The sequence below is a fragment of the Drosophila sechellia genome, chromosome 2R (assembly GCF_004382195.2).
Source record: "Drosophila sechellia strain sech25 chromosome 2R, ASM438219v1, whole genome shotgun sequence".
In the NCBI taxonomy this organism is placed as follows: domain Eukaryota; kingdom Metazoa; phylum Arthropoda; class Insecta; order Diptera; family Drosophilidae; genus Drosophila; species Drosophila sechellia.
The window spans coordinates 3,318,080-3,335,264 of NC_045950.1; the positions used below are offsets into that span (position 1 = coordinate 3,318,080).

General features: G+C 44.8%; 5 protein-coding genes across 5 annotated transcripts; 4 read left to right on the top strand and 1 right to left on the bottom strand.

Moving 5' to 3' along the window:
* Positions 1 to 231: 231 nt before the first annotated feature.
* On the top strand, positions 232 to 7,501 carry LOC6607932 (23 kDa integral membrane protein). The gene is made up of 5 exons (XM_002032646.2): positions 232 to 477; positions 2,954 to 3,118; positions 6,639 to 6,815; positions 6,879 to 7,052; positions 7,114 to 7,501. Exons 1-5 carry the CDS (start codon positions 418 to 420, stop codon positions 7,192 to 7,194), a joined length of 657 nt encoding a protein of 218 aa, XP_002032682.1. The 5' UTR covers positions 232 to 417; the 3' UTR covers positions 7,195 to 7,501.
* A 117-nt stretch (positions 7,502 to 7,618) lies between these two features.
* Positions 7,619 to 9,202, top strand: LOC6607933 (protein late bloomer). The gene is made up of 5 exons (XM_002032647.2): positions 7,619 to 8,020; positions 8,081 to 8,275; positions 8,344 to 8,508; positions 8,571 to 8,768; positions 8,901 to 9,202. The coding sequence occupies exons 1-5, from the start codon at positions 7,961 to 7,963 to the stop codon at positions 8,976 to 8,978; spliced, it is 696 nt and encodes a 231-aa protein (XP_002032683.1). The 5' UTR covers positions 7,619 to 7,960; the 3' UTR covers positions 8,979 to 9,202.
* A 194-nt stretch (positions 9,203 to 9,396) lies between these two features.
* On the top strand, positions 9,397 to 11,030 carry LOC6607934 (tetraspanin-9). The gene is made up of 4 exons (XM_002032648.2): positions 9,397 to 9,673; positions 9,741 to 9,923; positions 10,298 to 10,663; positions 10,721 to 11,030. The coding sequence occupies exons 1-4, from the start codon at positions 9,614 to 9,616 to the stop codon at positions 10,799 to 10,801; spliced, it is 690 nt and encodes a 229-aa protein (XP_002032684.1). The 5' UTR covers positions 9,397 to 9,613; the 3' UTR covers positions 10,802 to 11,030.
* LOC6607935 lies at positions 11,031 to 13,206 on the bottom strand. Its single transcript, XM_032715110.1, has 7 exons — positions 12,898 to 13,206; positions 12,442 to 12,841; positions 12,289 to 12,379; positions 11,831 to 11,943; positions 11,620 to 11,772; positions 11,378 to 11,563; positions 11,031 to 11,316 (listed from the first exon to the last, which is right to left on the bottom strand). Exons 4-7 carry the CDS (start codon positions 11,894 to 11,896, stop codon positions 11,152 to 11,154), a joined length of 570 nt encoding a protein of 189 aa, XP_032571001.1. The 5' UTR covers positions 11,897 to 11,943; positions 12,289 to 12,379; positions 12,442 to 12,841; positions 12,898 to 13,206; the 3' UTR covers positions 11,031 to 11,151.
* Positions 13,207 to 14,383: 1,177 nt separating this feature from the next.
* LOC6607936 (23 kDa integral membrane protein) lies at positions 14,384 to 17,153 on the top strand. Its single transcript, XM_002032650.2, has 4 exons — positions 14,384 to 14,767; positions 15,779 to 15,940; positions 15,995 to 16,357; positions 16,965 to 17,153. Exons 1-4 carry the CDS (start codon positions 14,702 to 14,704, stop codon positions 17,055 to 17,057), a joined length of 684 nt encoding a protein of 227 aa, XP_002032686.1. The 5' UTR covers positions 14,384 to 14,701; the 3' UTR covers positions 17,058 to 17,153.
* Positions 17,154 to 17,185: the final 32 nt, after the last annotated feature.

Genomic DNA, 17,185 nt, shown 5'->3' on the forward strand with positions numbered 1-17,185 from the left:
ACCGAGTCTCCCATTTTATTCAAATGGATCGTCATCTATTTCTGTTTTCTGTGTACACGCTAACGAACATATAGTATATAAGTAAATACCTAGTTGAGCACAAAATCATTGCGCTCTTGCGGCCAAACGTTTCGATTCCACGTTGTGCCGAAGCTTTCGTTCCGTGTTCCGCCGTTTGTTTGCCAAATGCTTTTCGCGATATCAACGAAGTCGGAACGTTTGGAAAAGTTTTCAGTTTTCAGTTAACAGTCGAGCGGTGAGCATGAGCCCGGTTTTGGGTAACCCCAGCAACCGTTAGATCCGAAATAAATATTTTCCGATTGTCAACAAGCCGCGAGTTGCCAAGTGTTATAAATAATACGTGTACCTGCTACAAAGAAACCAAGATATTCAGTTTCCGAAATTGGGATTGGCAAGATGGCCTGCTCCACAAACGTTTTGAAGGGCTTTGCCCTCTTTTGGGATATTATCCTCGCGGTGAGTAGAAGCATCCATAAAGATTGAGCATTACATTTCTGTGGGGCAACTCTGGTGACCCCAAACCAGCACGACGACAGTAATTAAGCTGAAGCTCTAGCCAAGGCTAATTGCAGGAAAACAACTCAACTTTGGCCAAATGCCAGTTCTTGCCCAAGAAACGTTCTCCAGCTTCGCCCAAGTTCATTCACAAATCCATCAGACTTTGAGGTGACTTTTGTTTATTTCATTGCACAGAATTCAAGCATTGGAGCGCCTCCTTAAGCATAAATATTGTTTTGCTGTTTTTATTTGTTTGTTTTTTTGTGTTTCATTTGCAAATTCACATTTGGTCGCAGCTAATAAAATGAGGCAAAAACTTTCAGTTCAGCCAGATAGGGAAATAGTCTTCTTGCGAATTTCACCCGCACAAAAATATCTTTAAAAATTATATAATATTTAGATATTTGCTTGTCTTTTGTTTATTTTTTGTTGACCTTTTTATTTGGCTTTCACCATTTAATGTCTGCCGCCAAGTCGAAACTTGGTCACCCACGCCATCACTTAACCCTGAACAAAATCTACAGAATTTTTATTAGATATTCGCTGTTATTTTAGTTGGATTTACTTGAACCAGATTTTGGCTTGGGCCGTGTGTGTACATATATCTGTTGATGTCATTTCCTAGACGTTTTGGGCATCTTTCTGCCGTTTGATTCCATTGGAATGCGGCTGCCAGCGCGCACCACACGGCGTATGCGCGATTTTCCGCGTTTGGTTCCAGGCGAGTTAACTCTTGATTTGCGCGTTGAGAGATTTCAATTATGCTGGAGCCCAGGCTGAAACTGAAATTACTTCATTAAGTTTTAGGGTAGGGCCTAACCTTTGTGTCTGACCCTTTAGTGCTCCCATGCCGACAGAAACCCACATAAATCTGTGCCCCTGTGCGTTTTCGGACATTGATTCCGAGCTCTCTGGTAATGGCATTTGATCTGCCTACTCAGCGTACTAGTGTCCCCCTTATCAACGGATATGCAAATTAGTTGGAGCACTGCTCTGCCGAAGTCCGACCTTGGTTACTCTGGTGATAATTGCGTTTAATTGCTTGTCTGCGTGGGGAAATGAGAGCAAATTAATAAAACGTTGCTGTTTCTCTGTTGCCAACACATGACGTTCTTATCGCGTTTATTCGACACCACCTGAGTGTCTTCTTGGCCCGCTAAGCAATCTGGACGGGCGTAATAGTCCGCTCTAGATATCACCGGTTGAGTGGGCTTGTTCCCTGTGCAAACGGCGATCATAAGGTTCTGCTTCGAATTAAGTCGCATAGCGCGGCACTCGATCACAAAGTCTAACTATGGGTCGATGGTCCTAAGTGAATTCAGATTGTGGCATGCTCGGTTCGCATTTCCTCAACTAATACAATTTGTTTGCTTTCGATTTTGGGGCTTTCAAGAACGTGCCTTTGTGTTTTCGATTTTCCGCGAGCCCTGTGTCAGCGCCTGTTTGGATTTTGGGCGCCGGGGAATAATAAATTACAATTAAATGGCGCGCAATATACACTCGCCCATCCACAAAACCATCCAGATGCCAGATGTCTCAGTCGACGTGTCTGCTGAACTACAGCTCATCCCATTGTCTCATAAGCATTAATTGATGGCCCAGTGTCGATTGTAACTCTATTAATGTAAATGATATTTTCCCGCTGCCTTCTTGGGCAACAAAGCTCATTAAATTCAGCCTTAAGTGAATATTTACCTCCTAAACAGAGCCCAAAATCAGCGTTACGCCCAGTTTAGGGTTACCCAAAACGTTTCTGACCGGGGATTACACTCGAAGTCAGCCATGGCTGCCGTTATTAATCGTCGAAATCACTCATAATCACCTCGTAGGCTTTTGGCTGATTCGTAAGCGTTTTCTAACCCGGGCCCATTGAGTTGGGGTGACAAACAAACATGGCACGTCAAAGGCAACGTATTTACCGACTGGTTTTCTTGTTTGCCAACGACAATTGTAATAATAATTTACAAATTGGTGGCGACAACAGGTTGCCGTGTGCAAACATCATTGTCTTGTAATTACTACGCATTTCGAAAACTTACTTTCGGTATTCGGATTGGATTTTGAATTCTTTTCGCTTCTCTGGGCAAGCTGCCAAATTACGAAGAGCCTACATTTGGCAGGAGAGTGCGAAATGTAGCGTTGTGTTTGTGGATCTAGTGAGTCATGGCGGTAATTTTAAAATGCAACCGCAATGCATTCGAAAAGTGAGAGGCCGTTTTCCTAGAGACAACTCTGCGTATACGTAATATAGCTCTATGATGGCATTAGTAAGAACTAAGATTCAATCTCAGAGCTGAACGCCTGCCTGGATTGTTTCTCCATTGATTCTCGGTGGAGAGAAACCTCATTTGCATACTGACTCAACGCGAAAACCTTCAGGCGATACGCTTTTATCACCTCTCGTACAAAGCTGAATTATTTAACTTTTCAACAGCTGTTCGGCCTGGTTGTGATCGGTCTTGGTGTGCACATCATCTACAAATTCGAGCACTTCAACACGGCCGCCTTCGTCATCATCGCAGTGGGCGTGGTCGTCGTTCTGACCGCCCTTTTCGGGGCTCTGGGAGCAGCGCGGGAAAGCAGTGCCACATCCAAGGTGGTAAGTAAGAAGTTCATTAAGTTTGATAAAAGAAACATTTAGGCGGAACCGGTCTTGATCAGGTATATATATATATATATATATATATATATATACCTGATATATATAATTTTATATTTTTTTTTTTTTGGAGTAACTAATTCTATTTATTAAGATTTCAAAAGGAATCGTTCAGTAATTCCTCTGAACTTAACCTAATGTGTGATAAATATAAATGAGACCAAGTGGTATCTTAATTATAAAGTACAAAAGAAAATGTAATATGTTATGTTATCCTCCGGGTAAGGAGATCGCTGGGGTGTACCCTCTTCAGTCTTCGGAGGGAGATGGGATCAGCGAGGATAGTTGCTAGTCGGTTCGGGTGGGCCATAAGCCTGTCGGCATAACGGCTGCTGTGGAAATTAATCTGATCCCCAAGAAGGGTAACTTTCAGATCTCTTTCGATGACTATGTTCGTCACGTACCAGGGGAGCCCAGATGCGTGACGTGCAGCTCTTGACTGGACCACACGGAGCCTATTAAGCTGGGATTTGGCGGCAGTTCCCCACACCTGGATGGCATAACTCCACGTTGGAGCGAGAATGGCTTTGATTAAAAGAGCCTTAGAGCTCATTTGAAGTTTGCTGGAGTGGAAGAGCCAGTCGAGCTTTTTTAGCTTCGCCAGTGACTTTGATTTGACCGACGTGATGTGGGCCCCCAGGTCAGTCTCCGATCTAGATGAACTCCTAGGTAGCAGTGCGATCTAGCATTGGTGATAGGGCTTCCATTGAAGGTCAGATCTGTGCAGGTTCCGGGTCGCAGGGAAAAAGTTACACAGGCTGACTTTGAGGAGTTAATGGCCACATTCCATTTGGCAGTCCATTTTTCGATTGCGTGCAGCCAATCCTGGACCGCGTTGGAGGCAGTTTGCAGTGAAGGATGAGACGCCAGCATGGCAGTGTCATCGGCGTAAGTGGCCAGGAGCAGCTGAGCCGGGGGGACTTCGGCGTTGTTTGCGGGAGATGGCATGTCAGCAGTGTACAGGGTGTATAGGAAGGGCCCAAGAACACTTCCCTGTGGAACTCCTGCATGAATCTCCTCCAGGCTGGATCGAGCATCACGCACTGCAACGTCGAACGTCCGATTAGAGATGAACGATCTCAGGATGGCATAGTAGGGAGCAGGAAGGAGAGTTTTCATCTTGTATAGAAGGCCCTCATGCCACACCTTGTCAAACGCTTGCTTCACGTCTAGAAAGACGCCGACCGTGTAGAGTTTGTGCTCGAAGCCATGCGTCACCTGGTTTACCAGTCGATGTATTTGTTCAGGGCAGCCGTGGGACTTCCTGAAACCAAATTGGTGTGGAGGTATATGGTTCACTACTTGCGGCAGTTCCATCAGGCGGGCTAAGAGTATTCTCTCAAAAATCTTAGAAAATGTTGATAGCAGGCTGATTGGGCGATATGCATCGATCTGCGTTGGCGGCTTTCCGGCTTTAGGTATCATAATGATACGTGCTCGCTTCCATTGCCTTGGAAAGTGCCCTAGCCTTAGCATGGCATTAAAAATTTTTACTAAGGCTAGGACTCCTTTGCGTGGCAGAGACTTCGCAGCACGGTTGTCGATGCTATCGTAACCAGGGGTTTTCTTGATGTGTAGCGCCTTCAGCTGCATCATGACTTCCTGCGGAGTGGTATGCCTAATGGGGCGAGCCGGTACAGTCGGAGCGTCCAGAAAATTATTGATTTCTACGCGGTTTGAGTCGTCTGTTAGGTTGAAGGGCAAGAAGGTGGAGGTCAGGTGCAAAGCAAATGCCCTCGCTTTTTCATCGTCCGTCTTGAGCCAGAGGCCACTTTGACTCAGGATGGGAGATTGAAACATCGGCTGCCTCTTGATATTTCTTGTGAGCCTCCATAACGAGAAGTTGCTGTTGTTATCTGGGCCAATACCCTCAAGCAGGGTATCCAGATTATCTCGTCGGGTCCTGGCTAGCAAACGATGCAGTCTGTTTGTGGTACTAGAGTATAGCTGCTTGATGTTCGGATCTCCTGTGGCGATATACCGTCTCCTGAGGCTCCTTTTGTGGGAGAGCAGCTCCCTAGCCTCCAAGCTCAAGATGGGAGCCCTCCTTGCGGTCGTGTGACGAGCTTGATGTGGGGGAGGTGTGGCCCTCCGTGCTGCTTCCGCGATTGTAGCTACGAGGTAATCTACATAAGCTTCCAGACTACTGCATGTGTCAATGGGGATGTTGAGATCAACTGTGGCCTCGATGTGCTCCTTGAAGGCCACAGTATTTGCAGTAGGTGACAGCATTTTAGTGACACCTTTGAAAAGCTGAGCGTCTTCATCCAGCACAAACAGCAGGGGGAGATGGTCAGACGACAGTTCTGTCAGGGTTTGCACGTTGATTTCTTGCTGTCTGAATCCTTTGGAGATCCCGAAATCAATTGCACTTGGAGTGACACTTGTTCGAAAGGGATAGCAAGTAGCTTCTCCAGTTGCAACAATGTCAATACCTTTGCCCGCCAGAGCGGAGAGCAGCACCCTGCCTCTAGTGCACATCCTGTAGTTTCCCCACCATCTGTGCTTTGCGTTCCAATCACCTGCCGCTAGGAACTTTGTGCCAAATTGAGAGATGATAAGCTCAACGTCAGCCTCCGTCCACCTGAGGTTAGGAGGACAGTATACTGAGGCAATGTTAAAAGTACCCCTGCTAGCCGTCAGCTGGATAACTGCTGCCTGGATGTGATTTTCCGACAGGGTGGAGAAGAGTTGATGGGAGATGAGTGATCTAATAAGGATCGCCGCACCTCCGCGACGGCTGTCATCCGGGTGGTTGGCAGTGTGGAGGGTAAAGCCAGGAATTCTAAAAGTGGACCGGGAAACGAAGTGGGTTTCCGACAGCAGGAGGATGTCGATTTCGTGAAGTTCGATGAAGGCGAGGATCTCATTGGTCTTCGAGGAGGCCCCATTGGCATTCCAAGCTGCTATCTTAAGAGGACCCATTTTGAGCAGCAGAAGGGAAGGTGCGATTTTGCATGAGCAGTTGCATTAGTGTTTCAACTAGTGACAACATCCTGTCAAGCCTAGAAAACAGTTGTTCCAGCTTAGACTCAAGGTTGGCGCTTGCAGGGGGGACAGTAACGGCAGGCTTGGCGACGGGCTGACTTCCTCTGACTATACTAGCAAAGGAAGGCTTACCAGACATAAGGACTGGTGGACTGGGTTGGTGTACTCCTCTTGCAGGACCAGAAACAGAGGGTTCATTGACTTTCCGTTGATGTTTGCGTCAAAGCGCTTTCTTCCACCTCTTACATACTTTTCACCGAATCTAGTATACCCTTTTACTCTACGATTGATGGGTATAATAGCACTGTACAAGATATGTTATAACTTATACTTTGTAAAACTGAAGAAATCCAAATAATTCATAAAATTAGCCTTTTTTTTCTTTTAGAAACCAATATTTTGGTTTCAATAGGTCTGAGATTTCTCTACATTTATTGAATACAACAATAATATTGTAATTTCTCCTGCCCAGTTCGTTGTTATTCTGATTGTCTTGGTCATACTGGAAGTTCTAGCAGTTGGGTTCCTGTGGGTTTTCCAAACCTCGCTGCTGATTAACGTGGACAAAACGTTCGATAAACTGTGGAACGACCAGCCGGTGCCAATCAAGCCTGGCAACCAGAGTCAGATTGCCAGCCTGGAGCGATGGGTAAGTTGGGGCGAGATCTATAAAAGGTGGATGCCCAATAATACCCTCTTCCATTCATTTTAGTTGGATTGCTGCGGCAATGTGGGACCCTCGGACTACATTCTGCCACCGAATAGCTGCTACAACGGCGAGAGTGACAAACTGAATCTCGAAGGATGCCGGCAAAAGTTCCTGGACTTCATCGCCGATCGTTGGACGACATTTAACCTGGTTTCCCTGGTGCTATTGGGTGTGGAGGTGGGTAGAATGTTGAGAGCTAGATGATTTTCAATAATGAAAACCAATGATTCCTTCACAGCTGATTTGCGCCCTGTTGGCCTATGTCCTGGCCAATAGCATCGTGAACCGCTGGCGACGCTCGAAGTACTATCAGAAATAGGTTCACATACCATTTTGAAATACATTGAAATGCATTTCGAAATTTCAAGTTTAGGCTGCCCATACTTAAGGCCAAAGAACTCTCCATACAAATACTTAAGCCGAAACTCGATAGAGATTCCAAAACAAATTTACTTAAGCCAAGCAAACCGAAAGCAGTGCGTTGATTGTATTCTATTTATCACTTTGGATAACTGCAATGTTGAAGCGGATTCTATACTCCGCTTAGAATGTAACTTAATCTACACTAAGCTCGACCTAAGCCACACACTTTCTGTAACAGCATTTCGAGGAGCCAAGTCAAATAAAGAATCTGGCCGAAGATCCAGAAGATCTGAAGATCTGAAGATCTGTTGACATCATTCCTATGATAATGAGGCGAGGGGAGTGGCGGCCAAAAGGTGACGGTGGCCACATGCTGGCTCATTTTTGTAGAGCGCGTGGGCGGGCGCTTGTTTTCATTGGTTTTCTATGAGTATATTCGCTGGGGACCGTGCTCGCCTTTGATTGGCATTTATTTGGCCACTGCATCTGGCCAACGGGTCGGATCGGATCGGACCGGACCGGATGGCGACAGAATCCGAAGCAGCCAACGAATCTGTGGGTTAATCGTTTGCCGGCGACAGCTCTGCGAGTCGCCCCAGGCAAACAAATGGAGATTATGCGACTTTAGTCTATATTTTGATGGCACTGCTCAAGGTGTGCGCCTTGGAACGCCGACGGAAAAACTCGCATGAGAATTGTGAAAATCGAAAGCTAGCTGCGCCATGTACTGCACCACCCGACTGCTCAGATACGTTCTGTGTGTCATCAGTGGCATCTGTGCCGTAAGTGCCCGAAATAGACCCGATCGGCTGACATTGAAAGGGATTGTGGCCTTTGTTTAGCTAGGTGGCTGCCTGTTCATCTGGTACGGCGCCTGGCTGCTGGACAGCCTCTCCGAGGAGCAGCGGGTGCTGGGAATGGATCACGGCGAGGACCTGGCCGCCGTTCTCTGCATCCTGCTGGGCACCGTCATCGTGGTGGCTAGCATCTTCGGATCGGTGGCTGTGGCCAAGGACTCCAGGACGCTGTTGATCTGCGTAAGAACTCGACGTAGATTCTATGACTCACCTGTAGAACTCACCTTTCATTTAACTTTCATATATAGTACGCCGTTTTGCTGGTGTTCCTCCTGATCGTTCAGATTGTATTGGTCAGCATAAGCTATGCCGCCAGCCGAGATTTCCTACCAGATTCTTTGAGGCAGGGACTTGATGACCTGTGGGACTTGCAGCACGAGGGCAACAGCACACTGAACACCTACGAGGAGTGGGTAAGCTTGCCGTCCTTCCAATTACCCACTTTCAGAACATAGCTAAACTTAAAACGCAATAGCTTCACTGCTGTGGCCGCAACAGTGCCGAGGACTACCTGCACTTGGATAAGTTGCCTCCTCCCAGTTGTTGTCTCAATCGGGACTGCACCAAGCACCTGAATCTCTTCATGACAGGCTGCGAAGTCAAGTTCAAGGAGTATGTCACCTCAAAGACAGCCAACTTCCACTCGCTAAGTTGGTTCCTTGTTATCTTCGAGGTAAGTAGACAATTTTAGAGTTTCTCACCTACAAGCCATCATCTTTGGTTTTTGCTTGGTTCTCAATGCAAACAACGTATCTTTCTATCATTACATACCTATGTTTAATATATTACCTTATTATATTTGCAGTTCGCCGGCTCGGTGACCACCTGCTACCTGGTAGACAGCATTCGCAATCAACGCGACCGCATAAGATTCTATAATTAAGATAGTAATTAGGGATTTGCATGAACCAACCGTATTATCGTTATTTGTTGTGAGTAATTTCCTAGCCATACGGCCCTGGCGAATTGTGATTGTAGTTTACGATGATTAACCAAGTTAGGCTACAGATACCAAGTATTCATTCATAAATCTGTAAACTGGCACCCACGCCCACGAAATAATTCGAAACGAAAATAAATAAACCCGTTGCCATTGACTAAACTAAACTTTTACAAGAGATTTTCGTTGGCCAGCAGGAATCTGAACGTGTGGGGATCGGATAAACAAGAAAAGCTCGCACAAGTGGGCGATTCTCGCTCTCGATTTTCACTCACCGATTTATAGATAGAATGAATGTGCGATCGGTGAGTCGGCCGTTGTTTAAGTCAAAACAAAACACACTGTTTCGGTTTCCATCTCACAACGCTGCCAGTTGATTCGCACAGCTGAACCACGGCGGTCGGACGTCTAAAGATCTTGGCCGCGTCGCTGTATCCGAAAGATACGTATCTGAAACAGGCTGCTGGCCACATAGCCTTATATGTTAGGCATCTAATGCACTCTACTGCGCGTTGCCTTCGTACATCTCAACAGTCAGTCTCCAGCCGCATCTACAGGTTGATTGATCCACAGTAATCATGGGTCTGGGTGCCACTACAGTGAAGCATGTGCTGCTCTTGCTGAACTTTGTGTTTTCCGTGAGTAGCACACCTGAGAGCGATACTAGTAAGTATATGCCAACCTGACTTGTCGCGTTTTCCACAGGTGCTCGGGCTGGCGCTGATCGCCTTCGGAATTTTCTTTTTGATCTCCGCCGCTGCGAATGCAGTCAGCATTGGGGAAAATGTGGCCGGGGGCCTAATCATCGCCTTGGGTGTTGTCATCCTCATCATTGCGATCTTCGGCTGCCTGGCCGCCATCCACGAGGCTCCTGTGAGGCTCCTCATCGTAAGTAGCTCTGAACTCCTACTCACTACCCTGGCAGACTTGATAAAAGATATATATTTTTTTCAAAAACATATTTCCTGATTAGTAATACAGTTCTTATGCAATATGCGATACAAACTCTTCATTATAGTATTATCCTGATTAGTGAGTGATTTTTCGCACGCTTCACCCATAAATATCTGTTTATAGGGTGTTAATAGCCTAGACGATTAGAATTAGACAAAGCGATGAATCAGCATAGATACTAATTGCAAGCTTAGTTAGAAGCGATTGTTTTCAGCAAAGTTGATTTGTAGATTTGTGCTACATCTATATATTTAAACTTGTCTCGGATATTTCCAATAATTTCTTCTAAATCCGATCCAAACAAATAGTATGTGGGAGCCGTGGTGCTGCTGATCCTCGCCCAGCTGATGTTCCTGGGCATGTCCTCACACGGCACCAAGGACGGAATCTCGGGCAGCATCAACGAGGGATTCGACCGCCTATGGGAGTCGGAGCGCAACCAAACGGGCGCCCTGGGCTACTACGAGTCCTGGCTGCAGTGCTGCGGGGTCAACAGTTCCGAGGACTACTGGATCATCCATCACGGCATTCCGTCCAGCTGTTGTCCAGAAAACAAGTGCATGGACACTCCGAGCAGGGTCTTCAAGACGGGCTGCAAGGCCGCATTCGTGAAGTATCTGGACGATAAGTTACTGGTGTTCAAAATCGTCTGCTGGCTGCTTGTCATCGGAGAGGTTGGTTAGATCATTTGCCCAAATGTGGACTTGTTTGATACCCCTTTTCCCTTTTAGGCTGTGGGAGCTGTTTTCGGTTGGCTGCTCTACAGCAGCGTAAAGAACCAAAGCCGTCGCAACAATGCCGTCTGGATGTGAGGAGTCTTCTAAGTCATTTTAGTATTAATGAATGATATATTTGAATCTGTTTTCTAATCGATTGTTTCCTTCTTAAGAATTTAATAACCGATTACTAAAGTCAAACCCAATCTGTACAAAGAACTTAAGATTTTGAGCACAATTTTCGAGAAGTTTATAATGGGATTAATGTACATATACTGGTTTTTTGATAACGATAGTCACATAAAATTTTTCTCTTTAACCAAAATCTATGCATTAAGCTTTTTTTTTTTTACCATTATCATCACCACCAATAGACAATTTTCATGAATTTTTATTCATAGAACACCTTTTTGTTTCTCATCATTTTTTTCAGTGGTATATCAACATCAAGGGCTGATAACTTCAAAGTAATAGTTGGTCAGAACCCGAGTTATGTTTTCAGTGGACCACTTGGTGAACAAGGCGTAGAAACCCTTTGGCATTGGCACTCCACGGATCTTGGCGGAGACTTCGGTATTCGTCAAACCATCAATGGAAATGTATTTTTCTTTCTAAGAGAAAATATTACTGAGAAGAGTAGCATTTGCTGATATATGAGCCTATTCAACTGACCGTGTAGGGGCAAGTGTGGTTCATGTTCGTGTGCCCATCGATGAATTCAAACACCATCCTGGCCAAATAGTTGTGGTGGTTTTTCCAGAATCGACACAAATCAAGTTTCATCGTATAGAGGAAGGGCTGCCAGTTTGAAACGGCGTGGATACTTTCACTGCCCCTGGTCATCAGCTGAAAGTAAATCTGTGGAAAGCTCACTTAAGTTAGCAAACTATAAATTCTCTATACCCATAGATTACCTCTATATTTCTAAACACAGGCTTGAGCATAGCGTACCGAAGGCTAATGCTGTTTTTATTCTTGCTCAGCGTAGTAACCGCACAGTACTCCACGATACTCATGGTGAGGTCCTTGCTCTCGCAGGTTACATTGGTGAACCTTATAAAGACTCCCTGTATGTCGGATTATCCTCCATCAGAAGTGAGACTTCTCCACAACAAACATACTTACATGCAACTCTGTCAGACATTGCAAACACAGCAGCAGTCCAAGAAGTTTTCCGCCAGCGCCACCCATTCGATTGCCACAGAACAAGAGATTTATTTGAACTCAATAGTAACCAGCTGATGAAAAAATTCCCAAAGGGGATTAGCCCAAATTTGCAGTAATTGCATGGTAATTGCTGTCTAGTGATCGCTTGAATGGCTTGCTGATCAAATCGAGTCGTGAGAGTGTTTGGAATATGTTCGTCATGAGCTGTTACAAATTAGCGCCAAATTTTAAAATATTTTTGCAATTGAAACCAAAAGTTACTCTGGCTGTGTGTGAGTGAGTGAGGAAAAATGTTTTATATCGTTGCCTTTTGGTTAATTGCGCAGATTTACAGAATTTAAATTTTCGAAATAATGCTTAAATAAGGGATAATTGATAATTGTTTACTCCTGTATTTTTTCTGACCACTTATTCACCTTAAGATATATCATTTATTGTTGGGAAATGACTAAAGGTAGGAAATCCATTATATCGGTTGTAACAATCCTCCCTGAGCAGTCAGTGTTTCTACAGATTTAGGTCATAAGTCTTAACAAGAAATATCTCCAATTTTATCTCAATATACACACCCTTTGCATTTTTGAAAAGTAATTACTTTTAAACATATTCGTCATCATCGCCATGTAGCTGATGACTGCTGCAATTGTTGCTCCTTGAATGACGTTTTTCAAAAGGACCATAACGTAGGTTGCACTTTCCTCAGACCCAAGACCCAGTTTCTTCAACCCAGCCCTGCAAAAAGTAGGAAGCTTAAGAAGAAATCTTCACCGCTTACACTGAAGAATCGTTCGATGCAGTCGCGAAGCATCATCATCTCCGCTTTCAATTTCCGCATTGTGTCCCCTACGTAAACACGGTTGGCCCATTCCTGGGCTGAGCCCATTTCCACTGTCCGTAGAGCTTCACGATCGGAGTTCTGCTTCACAGTATCACCGAAAGTTGACCGGCCGATTTCCTTTTATTAGGAATCTGAAACGACAAGTAATCCTAATCCTAATTAAGGAACCAAATTTAGTAGTATTCACGATTTCGATGTATATCGGCTTCGTTGTGAGCAGGTCCTCCGTACAGGCCGCGATGGTTTGACGAACCATCCCAAAAAGGATTTTTTAAATTGGAGGATGTTTTCCTCGCAATTCAAAATGCCTTCCTCCGCGCGTTGCAATTGCAACAGCGCAATGTTGCTTAATTTTTTTTAACGTCTGTTAAGTTTAACGTTGCAGACATTTTGGCGTTGGCGGCTTGATAATTCGATAACAATATCGATATGCATTGTTTTTCAATCAAATATCGATACGTCAAAACAAATATCGGAAAATACACGGGCCAAAACAAAAAGGCGAAGAAGAAGTAAACAAACTTTAAATTTTTTTTGTTTTTGCCGTGTGTGATTTAGATTCAGATAAATGGGATTCAAGGGTAAAAATCCGCTTTAAACTAAGGTAGCATCGCGATGGTCCACTAGATTGGAGGCTTATGAGTATGGAAAATTATAAAAATAATAGTAAGCGCTTACTTCACAGCGGTATTCTGGCAGGAGCAAAACTTCGAGCTGGTGGACAAGGCTTTGTCCCACCTTTCGGCGGCTCCACTGGGCACAGTGCTGGAAACTCACATTCTGCACAGTGGCATTGCCAAGTACTTTGCGATGCCTGAGTAAGTCCCTGAGTTAGCCTAACAAGGACGTGGTGCAGCTGCACAAGGAAATCACCCAGATCGAGGACATTCGCAAGGTGGTCTACCCCTGTCATCTGCAAGTCTGAAATCCGCCACAGGGAAGCAAAAGCTTCGGGATAAGGCCACCGATTGGCGGAGCCACTGAGCATCTTCAAGGAGTGCCAATCGCAGCTCAAGCAACGAGCAGTTCATACAGGTAGGATCAAGTATTCCTTACTCCTGTGGCAGCACCATTACAGTTTATATCCATCCAGGACATAAAAAAGAGGCTGGAGGGTCTGAGCCAAGCGCTCGAGCAGAGTAAACAGGCATCCACAACTCTAAGGCATTCATTTTAAGACTGTTTAAGCATCCAACTCGGTGAATCGTTGCTGGCAGTCACAGCATTCTAGGCAATCTTCCACAGAACTGTCGCCATCATCGTCACTCTCGAAAATGAATGAAAGGGGATAGAGTAAAGGATAAAGGACTTCGAAAACTAGGTTGAGATTATTAATTCGAAATTTAACCTTGGTTGTGTTGTTTAATAGCTTCATCGGTGCTAAAAACCTCTGGATACATCAATATTCAGTTTATTTCTTAAGCTGGTATCCATTCAATCATTCACATATGATTGTACGCTACTGACAGAACCGATAACAATTCGAAAACACCACCGTGGAAACGCCAGTCGATATGACGTCATGGCTGGGAGCGCTGACCCAAGTGCAGCGCTCTCTTTTGAGAGAGCGAGTGCGCTCTGTGTAGTTTATTTTGATTGGGGAACAACAGTCCTCAGGGGGAGAGAGAAAAACAAAACTTTTCCCGCCTTCAGTTCGCCAACGAACGCAGAACGCGCCAGACCGAAGAGTGCGGATTCGAGAGCGGCCCTTGGGTCTCTCAATTTTTGGCTCAGTCGCAGGGCAGCTTTTGTGGCATCCACACCACGAGTTCCAATCCGAAATAGGGCTCCGAGCTCCGAGCCCAGTTTAATGTGGGTGTAGACCTACTCTGGGCGCAAGTAAACAATGCCCTGCACCAAGCCAGTGGCATAGTGCGAATCGAGCGAGTTTCCGGACCTCGGAGGTCATATCTTCCCTTCTAGCGGCAGCCAGATCAAGTATCTTCACAAGCATAACTGCCGAGGAAACTCACGTGCGACATTGTGGCAACATGGAGAAGTCGTTTCCCATAACACCCTGGAAGTACGGCCTACTGGTCACCTGCATTCTGATTGTGGTAAGTGGGAAAAAGATGCGCATTTCCCCATTCCAGAGCTTTCCCATTTTCCCGAGCCTGACCCAAATGAGAATCTTGCACAACACCCGGTGATGCGAGCAATGAGCCAAAATTGAAAAATCAATAATGCGCCCAAGTTCATATCTTTCGCAAGAGAGCACAAATTGGCGACAAAGAGCCGCTAAAGACTATAAACAAATCGATGCAATCTAAAAAAAAAATATTTATAAATGCATAATACCTGTTCACATACTTACATAATTCCGCCGGCCAGCTGTTTGCAATTTTTGCAATATCTATAAATGGCACCGCAATTCTGGGTGGCTTACGCCAATTAAATTCACTATTATATTATCGCAAATTTATTCTTATACAATTATGCACATGGGACACTGTTTACAAATGTCAGAGATTGATTAAGCATGAAAGCATAAAATGTTCTTGTAATTAAAAAGCACATAACTAATTTTACATTTTGGTGCTTAGCAAGTACAAATGCCAAATGCTCATTTTGCCCTAGTTTAGAATGTCTGACTGCCAAATGTAAGTTGAAAAAAATGACACTAGATTGAGTAAAGGGGTAATGAATCGTGCTCGTATTTATTTATTTGGCACCCCAGCACTACACGTGCAATTTATTATTTAAAGTGCTTGTCGCGACAAAATGTATATATAGACTTCTAAGCTCGTTGATGAACGATTTACTAAGTTACTTTCACCTAGCCACAGAAATAGTAAACCCTAAAACTATTACGCTTAATAGGCAGGTGTTAAATAATAATGCATTCCATAAACTCGACAAGTGATCCTGACCAGAAATTTCTAAAGTTCATGGGGCCAGAAGAGCATCTAACTAACTCTAGGATAATTATCAATGTAGTTTCTTTCCAACTCTGCGAGAAAGCTTTTCACCCAAGAAGAATTACATTAGGAAGCAATTCAGTCCATAATTTTCCTTAGTACAAAAATGACTAAGAGCTTAACTAACTATTTTGTTTCCTATTCATTCAGACGTGCAACGTGTTCTTCTTCTCCTGTGGTGTGACCACATGGGGTTCGGCCGTCTCCGTCTACGGCAGCTATGGGTCGGCACTTTGCGGAGGAGCAGTCTTCGGAGTCGCCTTCCTGGGCATGTACGTGGCCTTGAAGGTGTCGTACAAGTATTCCATATACGTGAGTAGACTGCGTTCACAACTGCAAGTCACATCCTAATATCCCCACATTCAGTACCTAATTTGCAGTGGCCTGGTTATAGCCGCACTGGGCTCCTACCTCTTCACCTTCACGGCGATGCGGGAGCAGCTGATGGACAGGTTCGAGGAGCGCATGCGCGAACTCTTCGAGCGGAAGACCCACAGCGACGACAAGATGCAGCCGGTGCACAGCCTGTTCGGCTGCTGCGGCATTGAGGGACCGCAGGACTACCTCCAGGAGGAGCACGGCGCCCTGCCCAGCAGCTGCTGCTACGCCTTCGACTGCTCCAAGCCGTCGCACGTCTACGAGGAGGGCTGCTCCACCAAGGCGGTGGCCACTCTGAGGATGCAGGCGGAGCTCAACTACTACAGCTGCATGGCGATCATTGCCCTCGAGGTGAGACATATGTAGTTATTAAACCAAACGCAGGGTATAATTTATTCGCCCATTGAGCATAACGAGAGTTACACAAGCGTATGTTTCGGCACGTTGCTTCTTTAAGAGTTTTCCAATAAATTTGAACTACTTTCTTATTCGTCAAGATTAAATAGAAATCACTGCCAAGATAATATGTGTGTTTTTTCATTCCGACCATTTTCGTTACTAAAGTTTGAGGTGTTCTTTAAACCTTAAATGTCAAAGGTGCGATCGTTACTATCCATGTGCACAGCTGTTGAGTTTTTGCTTGATTTTATAAAGTAGTAAAGACGTTAAGACAGTAAAATATCTTCTAAGACGGACAAAGAACTAAACATATATTGATTCTCTTTCTACAATTTTGTATAATTCACGCTATAAAGAGTTGACATAATATTTTTATTATATTGTTGTGCGGGAACACTTAATTATTTACCTTACACTGAAAGCTTAGCTGAAAGCTTAAAACCTAAGGTACAGTTACAATTCGGAAATGTGACTTCCGGTTGGAGAACAAAGTTCGCTTGCCTCTTCGATTTCGATTCCATATCCATATTATACCGAATTTAATTAATGTATTTTGCAGTTCTTGGGCTTGTTCACTGCTTACCATTTGGGCAAGGCTCGCAAGTATGCCAAAACCAAGATAAAGGACGAGGAGACCCCCATCAACGACTGATGGCCGAGGACACCCCTGCATGATTATTGATAATAAAAATTAACCAAATTAGCTAAAATGCCATTAGAAAATAAATACTTTCCATAGCCTAAACGAGTTCCTCGCAGTTGTATCTCTCTCCCATTGAA